At 40.2% G+C, this 22,972-nt stretch overlaps 1 protein-coding gene across 1 annotated transcript; it reads right to left on the reverse strand.

The window, feature by feature from the left end:
• Nucleotides 1-2,856: 2,856 nt before the first annotated feature.
• On the reverse strand, nucleotides 2,857-16,293 carry LOC100456477 (HLA class II histocompatibility antigen, DR beta 5 chain). Its single transcript, XM_054557367.2, has 6 exons — nucleotides 16,049-16,293; nucleotides 7,756-8,025; nucleotides 5,261-5,542; nucleotides 4,450-4,560; nucleotides 3,956-3,979; nucleotides 2,857-3,192 (listed from the first exon to the last, which is right to left on the reverse strand). Exons 1-6 carry the CDS (start codon nucleotides 16,146-16,148, stop codon nucleotides 3,179-3,181), a joined length of 801 nt encoding a protein of 266 aa, XP_054413342.2. The 5' UTR covers nucleotides 16,149-16,293; the 3' UTR covers nucleotides 2,857-3,178.
• Between the last annotated feature and the right edge of the window lie 6,679 nt (nucleotides 16,294-22,972).

Genomic DNA, 22,972 nt, shown 5'->3' on the forward strand with positions numbered 1-22,972 from the left:
ATTAAATTAATAGATTTGTGCAATTATCACAACAATCCAGTTTTAGAACATTTCTGTCATGTCCAAAATTTCTCTATTTATAGTTAAGTTCCACTGAGACCCCAAACCCTAGGCACCCAATGATCTGCTTTTTGTGTCTATAAATTTACCTTTTCTAGGTATTTCAAGTAAATGAAATCATACAACATGTAATCTTTTGTGTCCAATTTCCTTCTCTTAGTTAACATTATTGAAGTTCACAAGTTTTATAGTATGTATCATCATTTTGTGTTTTCATTTCTTTTTGTCTTCTTTCATTTGTGTAAATTTATAAGGTACAAGTGTAGTTCTGTTGCCTGCATAGATTGCATAGTGGTGAAGTCGGTGTTTCCACAGTATCCATCACCCAATTCACATGCATTGTACCCATTAAGTAATCTCTCATCATCCACAGTGCAAGGGGTGATACTTGCCCTGGGAAAACTACCCTCACGTTCATGGTATCTCCCCTGCCGGATGAGTCTAGTATTGCCCCCTTTTATTGTTGAATGATATTGCCTTGCCTAGATGTAGTAGAGTTTTATTTATCTATTTACTAGTTGAAGGATATTTGGATTGTTTTCAGTTTTGGCCTACTATAGCTAAGGCTGTTCTGAACCCTTGAACACATATCTTTGTGAGGACATATGTTTTTATGTCTCTTAGGTAGATTCCAAGGAATGAGATTGCTGGGTCATAGGGCAAACATATGTTAAACTTTTTAAGAAATTGCCAAATTACCAGGTATTTGTAAAATCATACACTCCCACCAGCAACACATAAGGGTTTAGAAAGTCTGTCTTCAAACATAATTATAATGATGATGATAGTATTAGAAATAACATCTGTCTTGGTAATTTTATATTTTCTCTTTGTGTTTCAAGTTTTATTTATCCAGGATCTATTTAGTGAAAGAAATGAGTTTGGAATACAACTTACAAAAACTGAAACGAAATCTCAACTCTTTCTGTTTCTAATTCTAGACTCTGTTTTACTAACATATTTAATTAAAAAAATCGGTAACAAATGCATTTTTAAAAGTAAATGTATGGTATGTTTTATAGTGCCTTATAGAGCTAGTCATTCCTTATTCTACTTTTTTTCAACAATTTCCCTGGAAAATATATTGACCTCATAAAATAACATGTCAGCATACTTGAGTTCTAAAAACAATCCTGTTTGTTTGCTTTTTTGTTTTATTGTAATTGAGTTAATGGCTGACATTTAATAATTATATATGTGTGTGTGTATGTGTGTGTATATACACATATATGTATATACACGTATATACGTATATATACATATATATACACACATATATACGTACACACACACACATATACATATAAAGACCCAAAACCCTGAATTGGGGGTGCCTATCAGGAATCTATAGGCGTTCTTGTGGAAGTTAACTCAAATACTTACAACCTGATAGTACCACAATCTATCATTTCCCTACCCTGAAATCAATTTCTGCTACTCCATCCACCATTTCTTTATTTTTAAAAATATATGATTTTGCTCCTTTTCTTCCCATGTGCATCAGGCCCACTCTGCAAAGGTTGTATCCTGTCTTGTCTGAGCCTGTGTGATCCCATGGTCATTCCAATGTATGAGAAAGTGGGTACTGGGAACACTCTGGAAACAGTTTAGTTGCCCCTTATAAAGGCACACAGGAAAAAGGACTATCTTTCCTGCCTTTGGGAATTGCTGTGAAAGAATAAGAAACCTAAAGCTGCTGCAGGGGTCCTCTGACCATCGCAGGAAAGCTGACATGCTGTGTGTGACAGAGATGAGCTATGAAGTTCCAGGATCACTGGTGATGCCACTGGCCTGCTGAGTTGAGTAACCCTGGAGATGCCCAGCCTTGGATCTATCAGCAATGTGAGATCATGGGTTAAAGAAAAATAAAGCTCACTAGATGGGATTTCCTGCTATTAGCAGCAGAATGCATCTTCCTTGAAATATTCAATCCACACATTTTGGTTCTACCTTGTAATTCCACACAAGTCTCATATAAAATGAGAAAATCATTTCTTCAACTTAGGAAATGAGGCCTATTTGTTGCAACTCTGTGATCAAACAGAACAGACATAATTATCAGCTTAATATATTTCTATAGGATTTATACTCTTACAGGATTTATATGTACTTGTACTGCTACGTATGTACAAGTAACATATAACTAAAAATAAAATATGCATAAAAACAACTTTTAATTTGATTGAAAATAAAATAACGGTCATCTCTGACAGTGGAGAAATTATGTTCAAATGATTATTACTTTGAAATAGACCTCTGAATTATGTACTTTTAGATTTGACATTTCATACTGACTCTCAGATAGAACATAATGGAGAACCCTCTGTCTTCTAAATGCGTCTTTCTCTGAAATCTGTACAAGTCCTTTGATAACACTACATTATTGAAGTCTCTGGAGTGAGACACTATACACTAATTTACAGTTATAAATACAAAATATTGTAGACGGGGGGAAGAAAGAGTTCTGATTGACTTGCTGGTTGGTTTCTCATCTCATGTTTGCCAAGTTTGTTTCAGTTGTTACAGTCTGTTCTCAGTTTTTATGTATTACCTTTTTAAACGTTAGCATTACTTTTTTAATTGATGAGTAAAAATTGTATAGTATATTTATGTTGTACAGCATGAAGTTTTGATATATGCCTATAGTGTGGAATATCTAAAGCAAGCTATTTAACATATGCATTACCTCACACACTCATGACATATACATGAAAATCATTATTCTATTGGGAAATAATCTTCCCTTTTTCTTTTCTTTTCATTTTTTGTCTTTAGAGCCAAATGGACCAGATGATATTTAACTCCATCTTTGAGAAACGTTTAATAATGTAATGTGTTTGTGGTACAGGGTGAGTACAGATGCACGGGAGGCCATAGGGTTTAGGCAAAGGGGAGCACAAAAGTTGAAGATGAGGCGCTGCCGTCAATGCTGGGACTTCAGGCCAAGGGCAGGAGCTGAGGAAGCCACAAGGGAGGACACTTTCTGCAGTTGCTGAACCAGTAGCAACCAGGTCCTGAGAAAGCCCTCTCTTGTGGAAGAACAACAGCCAGGTGGGAAAGCTTTTCATCCTGCAAAGCTGGGGCAATAGGTTCTTCCTTGAATGTGGTTATCTGCACTTCAGCTCAGGAGTCCTGCAAAAGACAAAGGAGAGTGTTGTTTTCAACCTGGCTCTACTAACAGTTTCTTTTCCCCTCTTTCAAGGGCTCAGATGAAAGCACTCCAGGAAGAAGAAAAACAATTTCCTGAGTCTCCCAGAGCCAATAGTTCCGCAGAGCACAGGACTTTTCTAAGCAGAGAGGAGGAGTTTTGGTGTGAATTGCCTGGTCAGAAATTTGGATCCAAAGTCTTTCCTATTATTTCTGTCTCATGCCTTATCACCTCTACCATCATTCCAGTGTGTCCCGAGTTGTTCCTTCCGGTGGGTTTGTGGTCTCACTGACTTCAAGAATGAAGCCGCAGACGTTCGTGGTGAGTGTTACAGCTTTTAAAGGTGGCACAGACCCAAAGACTGAGCAGCAGAAAGATTTATTGTCAAGAGCGAAAGAACAAAGCTTCCACACCACGGAAGGGGACCTGAGCGGATTGTCACTGCTGGCTGGGGTGGCCAGCTTTTATTCCCTTATTTGTCCCCGCCCATGTCCTGCTGATTAGTCCATTTTACAGAGTGCGGATTGGTCCATTTTACAGAGTACTGATTGGTGCATTTTACAAACATCTAGTTAGCCATAGAGAGCCAACTGGTGTGTTTTTACAGAGCACTGATCGGTGCATTTTCCAAACCTCTTGTAAGAGAGAAAAGTTCTCCAAGTTCCCACCCAACCCAGAAGTCCACCTGCCTTCACCTCTCACTAGGGTAGCCGTATCTGTTTCTAAAAGAGAATTAAAAGGTATTACCTGTTGGCGGAAGTCCAGAGTGTCCTGGGAGAAAGAAGATATACACTTAAAAGATATTGAAGCAAATCTGTCCTCCAACACAATGTCCCCGCCCCAGACCTCCCACCTGAGATTTCTCTAACACCACAACTCACACCAACCAGGGCAGAGAGGAGCAGAAACAGACCATGTGACGCATGAAGCGTGAAGTGTCTGTCACAGGATCCAGTGTAATTCCATTAGCCTTAGTGGCTCTTCCTTAATTAGCTCCAGGATCTCAAACCAAAGGACCCCTACTTGTTAAGCTTCCTCTTGTCTCTGCAGGCCACAAACTATTATGCTTTGACATAGTAACCATGCACTGATGATTTCTGGATTAGCAGGACATTAGAGCCATTTGGGGAAAGAAAGGCTTTATTCAGGGCCACTCGTATACTGAGAACTAACTTCAGCAAAGCCATATTTCCTCCTCCAGAAAAGCCTATGGAGACAGCCAGCTACCAAAGGCTCCTCACCTTTCTGATTTCTGAAGTAGATGAACAGCCCTGCCGCAAGGAAGAGCAGGCCCAGCACAAAGCCCCCGACTCCACTCAGCATCTTGCTCTGTGCAGATTCAGACCGTGCTCCTGAGAGAGGAAGCCAGGTTTAGTGATGTTTATTCCAAATTGAACCTCTTTAATTGACTCTAAGATTCAGAGCTTTGAAAATGGGGAAAAAGGCTGCCCCACAAGAACTAAAATAACTAGCCATTTCCGGAGAAAAAAAAGGATTTCAAGTCACACTGAACAGTTACAAAGTTCAGACGTCAAACTCATTCAAATATTACAGCCTTGATGTAAGGCACGAGTTCAACATCTGATCCAGAGAAAGCTTGAGACTCAATGAGTTTAAGTAGTTTATCTAGAGTGACAGAGCTAATAAAAGGCAGAGCTGAGATTGGACTCCCCTCATGTCAGGAAGGCCCCTACACTTCTCCTCTTCCCAGATCACAACAAATAACTCAGAGCAATAGCACCAGAAACTCAGTCTCAGACCCAGATGCAGGGCCTGGAGCCTGGGGAGAGCGGGTGACCCTGACCTGTGCTATCGTGGGGAGGTTCAAAAGAGGGACAGCCTCTCCTGCCTCTCAGACATGACTGATTCCCCAGGGGGTACAGGTGTTTCTATAAACTATTACAGGACTATCCCCAGTGACCTGTGCTGATGGAGAAGAGAACATGGAGCAAATGAAAATAGGATGTGGGAGAGGAGAAACCTGACACTCAGGGATTAGCACAGTCCCCTTCTTGGTGGGTGAGAAATTTATAAAGTCAGAAAGCTGCTTACTCCATTCCGCTGTGAGAGGGCTTGTCACACTTGGGTGCTCCACTTGGCAGGTGTAAACCTCTCCACTCCGAGGAACTGTTTCCAGCATCACCAGGGTCTGGAAGGTCCAGTCTCCATTCTGGATCAGGCCTGTGGACACCACCCCAGTCTTCTCTTCCTGGCCGTTCCGGAACCACCTGACTTCAATGCTGCCTGGATAGAAACCATTCACAGAGCAGACCAGCAGGTTGTGGTGCTGCAGGGGCTGGGTCTTTGAAGGATACACAGTCACCTTAGGTTGGACTAGGAGAAAAAAAAGGTAGAAGGAATGAGTCAGGAAAACAGAGTAATTCTCCTGGTTTGGCTGTTTGTCTGCTTCTCTGCAAACCCAGGCTCTGACCTTGACCAGGCCTCCAGCACAACTGGCCATGTGGCCTTACAGTGTTATCAGCCTGGAAATTAATCTTGATAGTGAGGACCCATTAGATTTGAGAGATGTTGTGAATAATTGTGTTTGTTTTTTCATAGCTTGAAATTGGCATGCATTGTCCAAGTGTTTACAAATCTTTGAAAGTACAGAGTGTAGCAATTAAAACTGATATCTGAGCCAGGTTGCCCAGTTCAAATCCAAGGTCTGCCTTTTACTGGTTGATCCTGGAAGAGTTTTTTGATTCTTCTGTGTCTCAACTTTGTCACCTACAATGAAGGATAATTATACTAATTTACCTCTTGGGGTTATATGAGGATTAATTTACGTAAAATATATAAAACAATGACTGAAGATAGCTTTCAATTTATGAGGTCAGAAAGCTTCTCACTCCATTCCACTGTGAGAGGGCTCATCACACTTGGGTGTTCCACTTGGCACCTATTTACCATCCTTGTACACCATGACAGAAAAATATGATTTAAAGCAATGTGGATAGATAAAGGGATAGAGTTGGGTACATGAGGAAACCCAGTATGAATTTTTAGGAATAGTACCACCATGCACTCACACCTTAGAACACCGCAGAAATGGTTCTGCCTCTGAGAAGGTGGGACAGACAGAAATGATTCTCCAAATTTTTACGTTCCTAGAAAAGCATGAGTCCTAAAGCAGAGGGAAGGATTAAGGAACATCATTTTAGTTTTGAATGTTCTTATATTTCCATTTAGCTGATGAATGCATCTGCCATGCAACAGAAGCATAATTATTATTAGGCCTATCATTGTCAAATGATTTTTCTTTCCAGAATCACGTTTGGATTAAGGCAGTGTCTGGAACTCGTTATTTGGGGTGCTTATGCCCAGGAAAATCCCTGACACTAGCATCCTCTCAATAAGTACAATTTTTTTTTCAGAAGGAGAAACCTGGAGACAACAATACCACAAAATGGTAGATTTAAGATGCATTGTAAATCATTAATACAAATTTTGCAATATATTTTATTAAATAAAAATGTTCAAATTCTTAACATGGAAAAGAATTTTCAAAATCAACATACAAACCACAAACTGGACCAAATGCTCAATCAAATATCAATAAAGTGTTAATAATCTTACAGTACAAAGAACCCACAAAGTCACTGAAAAAAATACTAAGCCCTTGAGATATTAGACAGTAGATCAATGTCCATTACCTACCAAATACAATAGGGAATTCTTAGACCAGTAATTATAATTGGCCAATAAATAGGTCAAAATAATTCAGAAGAATTACAAATAAAAAATAAATTAAAAATTAACCAGAAACATACATTTCAGCTTTTGGTGAATGTCATAATAATGGAGAATGTCAACAAAGGAGAAAGTGAGGTAAGTTGTGTCACAACTATTATATATAAAAGAATAATATGTAACTACTAGAAAACTATTAGCAGTATAATATTAACTGTGTTAAAACTTTAATTCAAAAAGTTAGTTTCACAGTCATTTCTACCATGTAAAAACATACACACTAAAAGAACAAAAAACTAGCAAGAAATTTAGACCTAAAAAAGCTTCAGAGGTGCCTCAGAGGTCTCCTCAGTTCCCCTAGAAATTAATCTAATGCTTTTACACACAAACACCACACACTTTTATTTCAGAGATTACATGAAGGGTGTGTGCCAGGGACTGTCCGGAAGTGGCCTCCTCACATTATCCCAAACCTTCCATATCCCTCAAATCTCCTCCCCTAAACCTTCACCCCAACCACACACACCTTACATTTCCCTTCCCTGCATCTCTGAGGACACGAGACAGTCAAGGTCTCCTCTCTGTACAGCCCCCAGCACCCACCTCCCATGTCACCTCCCCACAGAGGCCTCCAAGGATAAGAAGCAGCCCCCTCCTGCCTCCCCTCCCACAACAGACACACAGACAAATCCACACTCTACACACACACCTGTGCCCTCAGAACTCCTTGCTCAGGATAGAGAGGATTCTAAATGCTCACCGATGGCGCTCTCTCTCTCTCTCTCTCTCACACACACACACACACACTCAGATTTCCAGCTCACAGGGACTCAGGCTCCGCCCCAAGCCATGCTCACCTCGCCGCTGCACTGTGAAGCTCTCACCAACCCCGTAGTTGTGTCTGCACACGGTGTCCACCTCGGCCCGCCTCTGCGCCAGGATGTCCTTCCGGCTGTTCCAATACTCGGCGCTAGGCCGCCCCAGCTCCGTCACCGCCCGGTACTCCCCCACGTCGCTGTCGAAGCGCGCGTCCTCCTCTTGGTTATAGAAGTATCTGTGCAGGAACCGCACCCGCTCCGTCCCGTTGAAGAAATGACACTCAAACTTATCCTGCTTCAAGAAACGTGCTGTGGGGACACGAAGGATCCGGTCACACGGGCGGCCTCCGGGGAAGACACTGACAGAGACGCCGCCATCCGCGGCTCCCTGGGCGGGGTGCGGGCACTGGGAACCTTAACCGGCTCCACCCGCAACGCCCACCACCAGCAGCCCAGGGACTCATCCTCCGTCTTCCTGAGGCGGACGGGGGCCTGGGGGACCATGCGGGAAAACCCCTTCTGATTCTCAGGCTTTTGGGACCTCCCTCCTGCCTTCAACCTGTTCTGGAGAACTCCAAGCAGGAGTTGGAGGAGGATCCGCCCAGCACCGCAGCCCGCGCCGCCTCCTCCTGGGAGCCTCCACCCCAAAGACATTCTCTGCTCCTTCTCTCATCCCACACGCTTTACCAGTTCCTTCAACAGCTCCCACCGCGTTCATCCTGTGAACACTTCCTTAGTGCTGACCTTGTGCCAGGCCTGCGCTGCCTCTAGGAACCCAAACACGGGAAAACAGACCTCTCCACTCCGCTGGGGGAGCTTAAAGAGCAGTGAACTTGATGGTCAAAAACCAAACACACAAGAGCTTAGACAGGAATGAGAAATGTCGGAAGTGTGGAGTTCTAGAACAGAGAATAATAGGATGATCTCAATTACATTAGGGTGCCAGAGAAGGACCCTCTGAAGGGTGACAGTTCAAATGTGACTTGACAGGTTAAGCAGGTGTGAGCCAGGGGGCAGAGTGGAGCCTGTGTGTCTGTTTGGACAAAACGGGAGGCACATTTCAGGTTTAGGAAATCCCATGTACAAAAGCTTGAATTGATGAACTTCTTCAAGAAACTAGGATAAAGTTCACTAAAGCAGAGAGGCTGAGGGGAAGGAGGGTAAAAGGTTAGCCTGGAGACATCACAAGAAGCCAGGTATTGAAGAGCCTCGTGGGTGGTGTTAGGATTTTGGATTTATACTAAAGACAATGGTAAAGTATGGAAGAGTTTTAAGGAGAATAAAACCATGATCCCTGTGAATGTCCACAAACCTTCCTTTGCATTTCTAAATCCACAAAGGTCAGAAATTCAGTTAAAAAAACTTGTTTCCACAACTCATTTGGCAAATCTCATCTGATAAGGGTAAGTGTTCAAAGGTGTCTCAGAGCTCTTACTGGTGACATGTGCTTCTGTAGTTTCGATACATATAAACATACATACATATATGTGTGAAAATATACACATATGTAAAACACTGTATATATTTTTGATGTTTTTGTCTTTATGTTTGAAGTGTGAAAATGACAAAAATAACTTAAAAATAATCCTTGGGTAAAAGTGAAATGAATAAATAGAAGTATTTTACATTGTGAATAGTATCAAATGTAGAATCACTAAAGAAATCTGAGGTATGTTAGTGAGAAATAATTTCAGCAGCATCACTATTTGTGACTTACAAGAGCAAGTTGTTGAAAGTTAATAGAGATAGTGATGACTGACAACACATGAAAATGTTGAAAAATACTGCATAAGGCAAAAACTATGAAAATATTGAGCTTGCATTCACTAAATGGATTCAACAAGAAAGTGGTTGAATTTATGCAACTATCTAATTGTTTATAATGAAACAAGCAAAAATAAACCATAAAAAACTGACCTGTGTGGTGACTGTATTACAGATATGAGTTTAGAATTTTCAGAAAGAGCACAGTGTGAACCAGTGCTCCCAGCCTCAGCACTATTGACATTTTGGACCAGATAATTCTTTGTTAGTGGCAGAGGCTGTTCTGAACATTGTAGGTTCTCTAGCAGTGTCCCTGGCTTTTACTCATTAAATATCAGAAGAAACCTCTGTTGTGACAACCAAAAATTGTTCCAAACATTGCCACCGTTCCCCAAGGATGATGGGAGGGATGGAGAACTATCCCTGGGTAAGAACCACAGGTGTGAACCATCTGAAAAAATCTGTGTTCAACAAGCTACTATTAGTTATGGAGCAGATGAGAATTGTATTGAAAAATATTTGTTGAAAATCTTGGTCCTATGTAAAAAGAATGTTTTGTAGAATTCTGGTCCCAGTACAGTGCTATCTTTCCAGAAATGAACTTGATGAGAACCAAGATTTAATGATTTCCTTGTCTTACCAAGCAGTCACTAATCATATCATTTATTGTTCACATCATCTTTTTTCTTAATTTCTCTGCCACTGGTCCACTAATTATCTGTAGTAATGAACCACAACCACAGCTATTTTATTCCCGTTAAATGCCCCAACTAACTCATATCTTTCAGTCTCCCACTCCCAACAGTACTAGCAGGCATCAAATTACCAGCCCTGGCCAGAGGCAGAACTCTTGGTTTTGTAGTCAAGTCCCCTCGAAAAGGAGGAAACCAAGAAAATGACATTCTCATACAGACAGTTTGCAAAAATGAGCAGGTCCCCAGACTGTGAGCAAGACCTGTGGAAATCTCCCTTTGCCCTTTAGAAACGGTGGCAGAGAGGTGTGCGCCCTGGATCAAACAATGTCTATCTTTTTATCCCTAAATTATCTAAGCACTTTCTTTACAGAGAGAAAGTTAAAAATAAATATGTGTGAAGTTGCTGTCACTGTGGCTTGCATGGTTAGCACTGTAATCCATGTCCATGTGTCCCACTTAGGGTTGACAGATTTGACAAATAAAACCAGAGGATGCCCACTTAAATTTGGATTTGCAAGAAATCATGGTTGTGTATCTGAAATTCAGATTTAACTAGGAACATGTATTTTATTTGGTAACCCCAGGCCAACTTGCTAGTCAAACCTCAGAAGAAGGAGTGATTTAATACTTCTTTGTGTTCTTCAACACATGACCATTATAGACATACAGAACTTTTAAAGTGATAAATGCGAAATGAATGAAAGTTTCTCCTATACATTGGAACTAGCAGCCCTTGCATCTCTGTCCCCACACTAAGAAACAACCTGTTACATATGAATATCAGAAATTCTGTCAATAATTCAGACACAATATAGTCACTACTCACTAATGATGGAAAAACTCTCAAACTCTAGAATCAGAAAACCTGAATAAAAACATGATCTCTTCTACTTGGGTCAATTTTTACCAACCATAAGCCTTTTTGTACTCTATCAAATGCATTTAATAATAGCGTAATCCTCACAGGATTACTGTTAAGTGTAAAATTAAATGATGACTCTTCTTAGCACTGATCACATAATAAACACTCAAATACATTCCCATTTTAACTTTTATGATCCCTATAACTGCAGCTCACATTATTTTTTGTATTCCTTAATTCTAAAGCAATTAGTGTCTTCATCATGATTTTGCAATTGTCTTCTGTTCTTCTATTAGTTTCATAGAGAATTGTCATTCTGAAAACATAGGGCAGAAACACTAGCTTATGTCTAATAATGTAGTATACCTAAACCTCACACAAAAGGCATCTGCTGACATAGAAGAAAGGGACTTTCTATATGCTCAGATTTAAACTGCAATCTGATTTCCAGCAATGAATTTGTAATACTGGGTTTTACTTATAACCTCTCAATTTTAGATTCCAGAGATGTATGATTTTAAACACCATAGATACAACAGGATCATTATAGAAATTGAATACTGAAATTCATAGGCCTGGTACACAGTCACTGCAAAATGTTACATGGCATATACCAATGGTGACCGGATTCATTTTATTTATCACTCCATTCTCATGACCTAGAGTAATAACGGGTATATGCTATGTCACTAATAAACATTGGCTGTGTGAAATACTGGCTGTGTTAAATATTGTCTGTGTGACGTTTTGCATGAGTAGTCGTCACTGCACACCGGGGTTCTCTAGTATTTCCTCGCTAATAATGACTGAGCATCTCTGGTTCACAGGTCCTCCTCCTTCTCTTCAGCTTCTTTAGCCTTTTCCTTTAGATTCAGCTGGCTCCCTGAACCCAGAGCACAGTCGTTCCCCGAAGCTCTCTACTCAAAACAGTCAACCTTAACCTCGTCCTCACTTCTACTCACTCTTCAAATGGTCCAATCCAGTTTCCACCCTGGATACTCCATTGACTGCAAATATCAACTCCAGCAGACCCAGCGCTTGCTTCTCTGTCATGTTCTCACTTCCCCCTCCTCTTAGTGGCACTCACCACAATTGGCCTCTCCCTTCTCCTTGAAAAAAGTCTATTTTCCTTGACTTACATGCATTATGTTCTCTTGGTTTTTCTCCAACATCCCTGGGCTCTTTCTCAGCCCCATTTGCTGGCCTGTGCCTTCTTCTTTTTTCTCCACACAATCCATCTCCCTATGTATCCTCTTCCACTCTCTGGAATTTAACACACTACATGTATTGATGCCGCCAACATAAATATCTGAAGCCCTAGCCTCACCATGAGTCTCTTAAATGCCATTGACCTTCTGATTGCTCCACATAAATGTCAATAAATCATCTCAAATTTAAACAAAACTTTCATTTCCAACCACCCACTTCAAATCATTTCCTCCCATAGTTTTTCCTATCTCAATAAACAACACTACCACCCACATATTTGTCAAAACAAAATCCTTAGGAATAAGCTTGATTGTTCTACCCCCTTTACAGTAATTCCTTAACAAGCTAAGTAAAAATACATGCCAAGTCTGTCCACTTTATCTTTTTCACCGTCTTTATCACTAATGCACTCCATGAAGCCACAAGCCTGTTTTCCCTGGAGAATTCCCTGCTGTGCTCCTAAATACTCTTCCTAACCAGTGGTGAACCCCAACAATCCAATCCCCACAGAGTAGCTAGAATTAGTTTTAAAAATTGAATATAGGCCGGGCGCAGTGGCTCACGCCTGTAATCTCTGCACTTTGGGAGGCCAAGGGGGGCAGATCATGAGGTCAGGAGATCAAGACCATCCTGGCTAACATGGTGAAACCCCATCCCTACTAAAAATACAAAAACTTAGCCAGGTGTGGTGGCATGCATCTGTGGTCCCAGCTACTCTGGAGGCTGAGGCAGGAGAATCACTTGAACCTTGAAGGCGGAGGTTGCAGTGAGCCAAGATTGTGCCACTGTAATCTAGCCTGGGCAATAGAGCGAGACTCCATCACAAAAAAAAAAAAAAAAAAAAAAAAGAATTGAATATAAATTGACTCTCCTAGTAACCATATAGCAGCTTCTCATATCTATTTAAATAAAATTCAGTCCGGCCGCGGTGGTTCATGTCTGTAATCCCAGCACTTTGGGAGACCAAGGCAGACAGATTATCTGAGGTCAGGAGTTCGAGACCAGCCTGGTCAACATGGTGATACCCCCGTCTCTACTAAAAATACAAAAAAATTAGCCGGGTATGGTGGTGGGTGCCTGTAATCCCAGCTACTTGGGAAGCTGAGGCAGGAGAATCACTTGAACCAGGGAGGCGAAGGTTGCAGCGAGCCGAGACTGCACCATTGCACTCCAGCCTGGGCAACGAGAACGAAACTCCGTCTCAAAAAAAAAAAAAATAAAATAGGCCGGGCGTGGTGGCTCACGCCTGTAGTCCCAGCACTTTGGGAAGCCGAGGTGGGCGGATGACGAGGTCAGGAGATGGAGACCATACTGTCTAACACGGTGAAATCCCATTACTACTAAAAATACAAAAAATTAGCCAGGCGCAGTAGCAGGCGCGCGTAGTCCCAGCTACTCGTGAGGCTGAGGCAGGAGCTTGCAGTGAAACCCAGGAGGCAGAGCTTGCAGTGAGCTGAGATCGCACCACTGCAATCCAGCCTGGGCGACAAAGCAAGACTCCATCTCAGTAAATAAATAAATAAATAAATAAATAAATAAATAAATAAAATTAATTAAATAAAAAATAAAATAAAATTCAAATTTTTTACCGTGGACATCAGAGCCTAATATGATGAGGCTCCTGACTGCCTCGCTGTGCCCTACCTCATCTTCTGCCACTGCATTTCCTTGCTTTCTATACCTCAGCCCCTCTAGCCTTCTTTCTCTCCCTCCACATAATTTCCCATACCAGGGCTTTCCCCCGATTCGGTCTCCCTGTAAATTTCGTCCCATAGATCTTCACCACTGTCTACTTATTTTGTTGTCTCAGCTGAATGTCACTGTCTCAGGTAGAGCTCCCTAAACATATGAACTAAAGTAGGTGAATCGATTTCTCTCTTTTTCACAAACCTGATGTCTGTTCTTCAGTGCACTATGACTCTCTAACATTTTCTTTTTTGTGAAATGCTTACTGGGTTAGTGTCTGTCTCCTCTACTCTTGTGTAACTTCCATGAGAGTTGGGACCCTCTCTATCTTAATCAAATAGAATGATTTGAACCTAGAATGGAGCCCAGTACACAGTAGCTGCTGAGAAAAAGAAGTGTGGTTTACACAAATAAACCAGCGTTGGGAACTGATCACTGTGGGGATCCTGGAAAGCAAGAAGGGGCTCAAGCTCCAGAACTCTTTCATTTTGATGTCACACTAGACCCCTTCTCCTCCCGGTGAGAAATACAGGCAAACTTCTTCTTTCTCCTCCTTCTAGTTGGAAGAAGAATTCACGGATAAAGAAACAGTGATTTCAGAAAAAGGAAATTTTTTTATTGAGAGTCATCTCTTCTTGCCTGGGCACAGTGGCTCACATCTATAATCCTAGCACTTTGGGAGGCCAAGGCAGGAGGATTGCTTGAGTTCAGCAGTTTAAGACTGGCCTGGGCAACATGGCAAAATCTCATCTCTACCAAAATTACAAAAATTAGCTGGGCATGGTTGCCTGTCTGTATTCCCAGCTACTCTGGAGCCTAAGGAGGGAGGATTGCTTGAGCATGGGAGGCAGAGGTTGTAGTGAGCCTCGATCGCACCACTGAGCTACAGCCTGGGTGACAGAGCCAGGCCGTATCTCAAAAAGAAAAAATTTATCTCTTTCAATGGATCTCATAGTGCTAAAGATCTGTGCAAGCTTTAGAGATTTCTGGAAATGATGACAACATAGCTGGGGAAAAATGGAGAGAAACTGGAGGAAGGGGTAAGCAGACATGGCTAATTAAGGAAAGCTGAGGGCATGATGGGTGAACCTATGAAATTTAGGACAAGACCTCAGTAAGACAATGAGTTTCCAGGACTTGCTCATTGACTTTCAGCCCTATGAGACGTGAACAATGTCCACATTGTCTCGGTAACCCTACACAGAGTATATAGTTTGAACATTATTAAATTTCTGATGTTTGATTTTTTTTACTTACAAAAATAGAATTTCATATAATTTATACTACATTAGTTAAATCTCTTCTGTCATGTCTAGTTACAGCATGTAGGAGAAGCAAGAGAAACAAGTATAGAAAGGTTAAAAAAGATTCATAATAAACACTAACTTGGGCCAGTTTTTCAGAGGATGCCTTAAGTTCCTTAGGCACCAAAGAATACCTCATAAATGCTCTGTATCTGTAAGGTGACTCCAAGTACTAAAGATCTCAGCTTCACTTTCAGGGATTTTTCCCCAGAAGAAAGAACGAGCACTAAGTATAACTTCTGTCCGAGAACTTACATATGCTACAGGGATACAGGCTTTATAAACATTGGAGTTCAGAAAGAAAAGAAAGGAGATAATGGAGAGGCCACTGGTTCCATCCTCACATATGAGGAAGAGGGGCCAACACCACAGGTCCTGTGGAGGACATAACACTGGATCGTCTAGGAGAGACCCTTTGAATTCCCTTGACTTCCACAAAATTTTCAGAAAAAGCCTCCTTTTGTCTGACATAAGTCAATATAATAAAGGGAAGTGCTGTATGGGGAATTTATTTTAGCATCCTTATTTCTAAATCCTCTAAAGACCCTGAGGACATGTGATGCTAAGGCTTTATTGGTGGAGATCTGAGAAGAAATGACCTGTATGGAGGCCGCTTACACAAGTCTCATTGAGAGGGCAAGTAGCCAAGCTCCTTTTGTGGTGGGGAAATAATCTGGGATCCATTGATAAAGATGGGTAATCTCTGAAGAAAACGTCACAGTTTCTTAAGGGACATGGCCTGGGCACGATGTTAACAAAACTCCCTATTTTCCCCAACCCATAGTAGCTCAGCACCCACAATGTGCACTTACGTCGGGTGTCCCCAGCCAAAGCCAGTGGGATGCTCAGCACCATCAGTGTCACTGTCAGCGCTGCCATGCAGGAGCCTCCAGGGAGCTTCAGACACACCATGCTGGAGAACAGGACAGGACTGGGTGCCAGAGCAGCAGGCAAGTCTCACTCAAGGAGAACTATGAACCCCTTGCTGCTGGATTGGGTAATCCAGTGTTGGAGAACGAATCAGCATCTGGGTTCAATAGCATCATCAGTTGCTGGTCAGAGATGCTGTATGAAGGGCCTCTTCTGAAACAGAATTTCCTTCTTTAAAGGATTGTTTTTAGTACTTGAAAGGTTTGAACCAGTTGCATGTAAAACACTTTAATTGGGGAGCTATTGTTAGCCAGCTCTGTGCTGGTCAGTGATGTGTTCACAAGTATGAGCCTTGTAAGAGCATTCATTTTCCGCTTGACAAGAGAACTGTTTGCAGGAGTGAGTGTGTGAGTGTGTTTAGGAGTAAAGGAGATGGAGGGAACATGGTTGCAAATCAGGAGACCTTTAATCTGGTCCTGTTGCACTATATTTTACTGTTGTAGATTTGTGAAAATTACTTTATGTCTCACAGTTGAAATGAAGGCACCGTGATCTTTCAGGTCTTTCAAAACTGGAAAATATGATTCTGTGGATGCCTCAAGGAGCAGCAGCCCTGGGTATCTGATGATATGACAGAATGACAGCTGTTGACTGGAGAGTGTAATCTATACCTATTTACAGGTAGAGATGTCTCTAATAAGTTAAAGGAAATGGAAAGTTTGTTAATAATTTAATCTTAGTAAAAAGGGTTTTCTCAAGTGTAACTCCTGATGCTGCCCCCAAGTTTAGTGGCACCACCGGAACACACACAGGCAAGGGGCTTGCAGGGGCCACCTATGTGCAATGGAGGGTCTGAAGATGCCTTTGTATAACACTTACCCTAACAATGTGATAAGGTCAACTGTGCAATCCAAGTATTCATGGGTCTGAGAGATCGATCAAGGACTCAAAGTCAGCTGTTGACAGAAAAACTCTGTTTTAAAATAATTAATATTTTATGTGAAGAGTGTTCAATCCCTCATTCCCGGTTCCCATTAGGATTTTCTTGTTTGATTGAGGCTATGGCCCTTTACTATTGTGTTTCTCTTGTTTTATCGTAAGGGAATACATAAGAAGACTTTGCTGTCAGGACGCAGTGGGTCATGCCTGTAACCCCAGCACTTTGGGAGGCTAAGGTGGGCAGATCACTTGGGGTCAGGAGTCCGAGACCAGTCTGGCCAACACGGTGAAACCCTGTCTCCACTAAAAAAATACAAAAATCGGGTGGGCTTGGTGGCGCATGCCTGTAATCCCAGCTACTTGGGAGGCTGAGACAGAATTGCTTGATTCTGGGAGATAGAGGTTGCAGTGAGTCGGGAGCACACCACTGCACTTCAGTTTGGTCAATACAGTGAGACTCAGTTTCAAAAAAAAAAAAAGACTTTGCTAACTAATACGTTACAGAATGTTCAGGAAACAGAACCCTAAGGAAATCTATGAATTACATCAGCTGATGTAATCATATAATTTTAAACATGTAATTCTACATTTAGATAGTTATTATGCTTTATATTTATATAAATGTAGCATCTAAGATTCAGAATGGACTTCAAAGTGCAACTATAGAGATAAAGTTCTGCATTAATTCACACCCTACCACAGTTCTGATATGCACTCATTTCTTATGTGCCTTAGTGTTTCTAGGGATGGGATACTCACCATGCTGCAATAAAAATGACTAAAATTTCTTAGCAATTTTTAAGCATTTTGCTTTGTACTCAGAATTGTACGAAGAGCTTTCCATACATCGTATTTTTATTCAATTCTCACATTAGCTGAGTGAGGAAAATGCCCTTTTCATCTCTACAAGTGGAGAGAATAAAATGATGGAGATTAAACAACTTTTGCAAGGATGCAAGGCTAGTAAATAGTAACTCGGCCTCCCAAAGTGCTGGGATTACAGGCATGAGCCAGTGCGTCTGGCCAGCAAAGTCGTCTTATATATCCCTTTACGATAAAACAAGAGAAGTGGAATAGTAAAGGGCCATAGCCTCAAACAAATGAGGAAATCATAATGGGAGCCAGGAATGAGGGATTGAACACTCTTCACATAAAATATTAATTATTTTAAAGCAGAGTTGTTCTGTCAACTCTATTGAACCAAGTTATTATATATGTGATTCCAAACCCCTCAAGCTCTACCGTTGTATTATACTACCTCACATTCAATTTCTAAAAAGAATTATGTCCCTTATACTAAAATTATTTTTGTCCCTTTAATTCATGGCTGTGCAAAACAGTAAGACTACTTCTTTTAATGAATGGCAACATTTTATAGACTTTGTGGTAGATACTGTGTAGCAATTCTAGTTCCTTCAAAAGATTCCCCTCATCACCATGGTTACTCCTCTCTGGAAATGACACAATTTGCGTTTATGTTACATAAGGACATCCACAGCTCCTGCACAAATCTCCTTCTTATTAAAGATAACAACAGCCTCAACATTCCTAACTCCATTCTGTTACTCTCAATCATCATTTCCAATTTCTCAGCATGAAGTAGTGCAAGTTTGATCATTTCAGAATAGAATAAAAATAGTGTCTCGTTTACTTTGGAAAAATATATTTCTGTTAATGTGGAAAGTTGAAGATTTCTTGGAGAGGTTGGGTAGAAGTCACTATTGTCCCTGGATTTGAGAATAAACTGTGTTCCTACACTATAGTGATAATTCAGTACTATTGACAATTGTGCAATTGCAACCAGGAGAATATCACATTTAATTTGACAACAGGAAATTGTAATTTACTAATTAACTAATTGTGATGCAGTAATCTAGGAAAGGAAGCTAAGGTTCACCTTAGTATTACAGGATAAAAGTGGAGGCAAAAATAAGTAATTCTACATCAAGAATGTACTAAAATACAGTTAAAGAGAAACTTTCAAAACTTGTTTATATAAATTTGACACACTATTTATAAATCATACAAATTTATATTTAAAAAGATGGCCAATGGCAATGAACTAAATTCTGTATGTTTTATACATTTATGAGTAACAAAGATGTTGTCTTAGTTTATTTGTGCTGTGATAAAATACAGTAGACTGGGTAATTTATAAAGAACACATGGAGGCTGAGAAGTCCAAGATTAAGGCACCAGCAGGTTCAATGTCTGGTCTCCACTTCCAAGATGGCACCTTGCATCCTCCAGAGGAGATGAACGCTGTGTACTCACATTGTAGAAGGTGGAAGGGCAAGAGGCTAAAAACTGTGTGAAGCGTTTTTTACAAGGGCCTTAATCCCATTCATGAGTGAGGAGCCCTACCTGAATTTTAAAGGGGACACACTTACACTACAACAGATGTGCTTCTTTAAATTATATATCTCACACTTTCCTTCAATATTCAATATAAGGATAGTTCAGGCTAAACAATGTAGCAACTCTCACCAAACCATCAATCACACAGGTGGTCTAATAGGCTGAACTTTTGCACTGAAAACAAGAGAAGAATCCTCTCAACTCAGCTGGGTGTGAGAGGTGTCAAATACGAGAGCTTATTTCCTGAGGAAATGGCAATTAAATTGGTTTCTGGAAGAAAGTGGCTTTCAGTACGGAACTTCCATGGCCTCTGGTCTTGATGCATGAAACCATAGGTTTGGTTTTACGGGAGATAAATCCCAACATTCCCAGGACTAAACAGGTAAAATCAGAAGCACAGACTTGTTGAACAACAGGCAGGTTGACATTGGTAGGACTACAGCTTGTCTTGAGTCCTACCGATTGTCACAGAATGAGGCTCACTTGTAGTAAGCCTGAAAGCTTGCAACACATTTTGGAAAAATAGGCTCTTTTGGCTATCAGCAAGCCTTAGTTATCATAGAATGTCTGCCACTTGTCCAAGTAGTCTCAAAATGTTCTCAGGAGTTTTCAGAAAGCAACCACCACTAATCTGGAATTTAAAGTAAAAAGCAGGTTACTAATCCTTATATCTAAAGAAAAAATGATAATAACAATAAATGGATAAACAGAACCAGTTTCTTCTTAGCATGGAAGATATGTATCCTGAACAGAAAACTGTGCCATTTAAAGGCCTTATTAGTATTCATCACACTTGACAGGACCCTTTCCAGTAAGATTTCAGCAATGTCCTCCACTGAGGAACTTTGGTAGCACCAATCATTACACCATTACACTATCTAGGTCAGTTGACAGGACTTCTTCAACTTCCAAATGTCATTCTTTGACTCAACTTGGCTGTTTTATAACAGAATGCTTGCCATTGCATAGTTATAGAGAGAACAACTAGAATTCCCATAGGCCTTTGTACTAATATTGTAAGTACAAAGAATTTTCTTTTTATTTCTGTTTCTAGATCTTATGTTAATTGTACTGTGGTAAGTATCCACCTATCTATCCAGTCCAAAATAGGCCAGATTATTTTTCAAAATTTCATTTTGGTGCTCCACTAGCCCACTCCCCAGTGACTGCAGTGTGGACAGTGAAGAAATTGATGAACCTGTTGAACTGTACCAACTTCTCAATCTGTCCTATAAAGTGTGTGCCTGGTTTGTTGCTTATTGTATTTAAAATAAATAATAAAATCTTTTAGCAGTTATTTTTCTAATAGTTCATCCTTGTAGACAATTTATTATCTTGAAAATTAAACTTACTAGTACTTATTTATGTTAACAACATTTTACCTAAATAAAATCAACTTACATATGTGCAAAAAAATTAATGATTCCTTTTGTCATGACATCTCTTCCTACCCTGTGTGCCTGTCAAACAAAGCAACTCTCAGTATCATACAGCAGTTTTGAGAAAAATAAAGCATAAGAACCACACTAACTATTGCTAGCATCCCTATTTTGGTCATGTGTTCATTCAAGGGGTTATACCAGCAAGATAAAGGTGTAAAACTTGATACTATTACGTATCCATCTAGAGACGCTAAAGATGATCTGGGTGCAAACAATACCCTGTCAGTACCCACAGTTCAGAATTTTGGATTTGACCTTAAAGAGGTGTCTAGTCAATTGTTAGAATAAGAAAAAAGGTACCAGCTAGTAAAAAATAATCTAAGCCATAGCTATATTATTAACCAGAGGAAAATACTTTATAATAACCACAGCAGAAGATAATATAAGGATTATTAGAAATTTTTGAGTTTTTCCAGAAGTGAGGAATCTTCATTGCTATTACAAGTTCTAAAGCTATGAAAAACAAAAAAGCATAACAAGAATCAGTTCTAAAAGCAACCGGTTCTGCCACTGAGGCAAAATACATAGACATGGGTTTATTTTCTCTCCAGAACAGGACTTAAACACTAAATTCTTTTTTTTTTCTTTTCTTTTTTTTTTTTTTTGAGACAGGATCTCGCTCTGTTGCCAGGCTGGAGTGCAGTGGCGTGATCTTGTCTAACTGCAACCTCTGTCTCCTGGGTTCAAGCTATTCTCCTGCCTCAGTCTCCTGAGTAGCTGGGACTACAGGTGCACACCACCACGCCCAGCTAATTTTTGTATTTTTAGTGGAGACGGGGTTGGCTAGGATGGGCTTGATCTCTTGACCTCGGCCTCCCAAAGTGCTGGGATTACAGGCGTGAGCCACTGTGCCCAGCATCCTAAATTATTTTAACTGTCAACGTTTCCTTCAGTGGTATTGCTGATATTAATTGCAATATCATTAATATTGACCATGGTTTTTTCACTCGTAGGCTTACAGCCATGACCTAGATAGTGCCATGGTGCAAAGACTGGCTCCACCCAAAGTTCCTCAATGGAGGACATTGCTGAAAGGGTCCTATCAACTCTGATGAATACTACTATGGCCTTTAAATGGCACAGTCTTCTGTTGAGGATACATATCCTCCATGGTAAGAAGAAATTGATCATGTTTATCCATTTATTGTTACTATTTTTCCTTAGTAACTTTACACCATCAGAAACAAATTTGTGTTCCCATATGGGCAATTGATTGGAGTGTTTATCTAGATAGACTCTAGACCTAATTCCTTCCAAAGGGCCCACCTTCTAATCCTATAATATTGGGGCTTAGGATTTAACATATGATTAGGAGGGAACACAAACATTTAGTCTATAACATCTTTTTCGGAGACATATCTGTTCAAGTCCTTTGCCCATTTTTAATCAGGTTATTTGTTTGTTTGGTTGTTTTGCTCTTGAGTTGTATGAGTTCCTTATACATTTTTGAAATTAGCCCCTTATCAAATATATGGTTTGCAAATATTTTCTTCCATTCTGCAGGTTATCTTTTCATTCTGTTTATTGTTTTCTTTGCTATGCAAAAGCTTTTTAGTTTTGCTTATGCTGAGTGAAACAAGCCAGTTACAGAAAGACAAATATTGCATAATTCCTCTTATATGAGGTAACTAAAATACTCAAGCTCATAGAAGCAGAGAATACAATAGTAGTTAACAAGAGTTGGGGGCTGGAGGAAATGGAGCGTTGTCATTGAAAGGGTATAAAGTGTTAGTTATGCTGGATGAATAAGTTCTAGAGATCTGCTATTTAACATAGTGCCTATAGTTAACAAAATAATATTGTGCACTTCAAAATTTGTTTAGAGTTGTTTTGTGGCCTAACATCTCATCTGTCCTGGAGAAAGTTCAATGTGTGCTTGAGAAGAATGTGTATTATATCTAAAACATTCTAAAAAAATTCACCAAAACTCTATTAGAACTAATAAATGAATACAGTAAAGTTGCAGCATATAAAATCAACACACAAAAATCAGTAGTATTTCTATACACTAACAATGAACTATTCAAAAAAGAAACCAAGAAAACAATCCCATTTACAATACCTACAAACAATATAAAATTCATATGGGACCACACAAAAAGCCTGAATAGCTAAGACAATGTTGAG

The sequence above is a fragment of the Pongo abelii genome, chromosome 5 (genome assembly GCF_028885655.2).
Source record: "Pongo abelii isolate AG06213 chromosome 5, NHGRI_mPonAbe1-v2.0_pri, whole genome shotgun sequence".
In the NCBI taxonomy this organism is placed as follows: domain Eukaryota; kingdom Metazoa; phylum Chordata; class Mammalia; order Primates; family Hominidae; genus Pongo; species Pongo abelii.

Coding starts and splice junctions, on each gene's coding strand:
- LOC100456477 (XM_054557367.2), bottom strand. CDS start 16,148: ATGGTGTGTCTGAAGCTCCCTGGAGGCTCCTGCATGGCAGCGCTGACA. Junction 4,561..5,260: donor CCCTCTCACAGCGGAATGGA/GTAAGCAGCTTT, acceptor TTCCTCTCTCAG/GAGCACGGTCTGAATCTGCA. Junction 3,980..4,449: donor CTACTTCAGAAATCAGAAAG/GTGAGGAGCCTT, acceptor TCTTTCTCCCAG/GACACTCTGGACTTCCGCCA.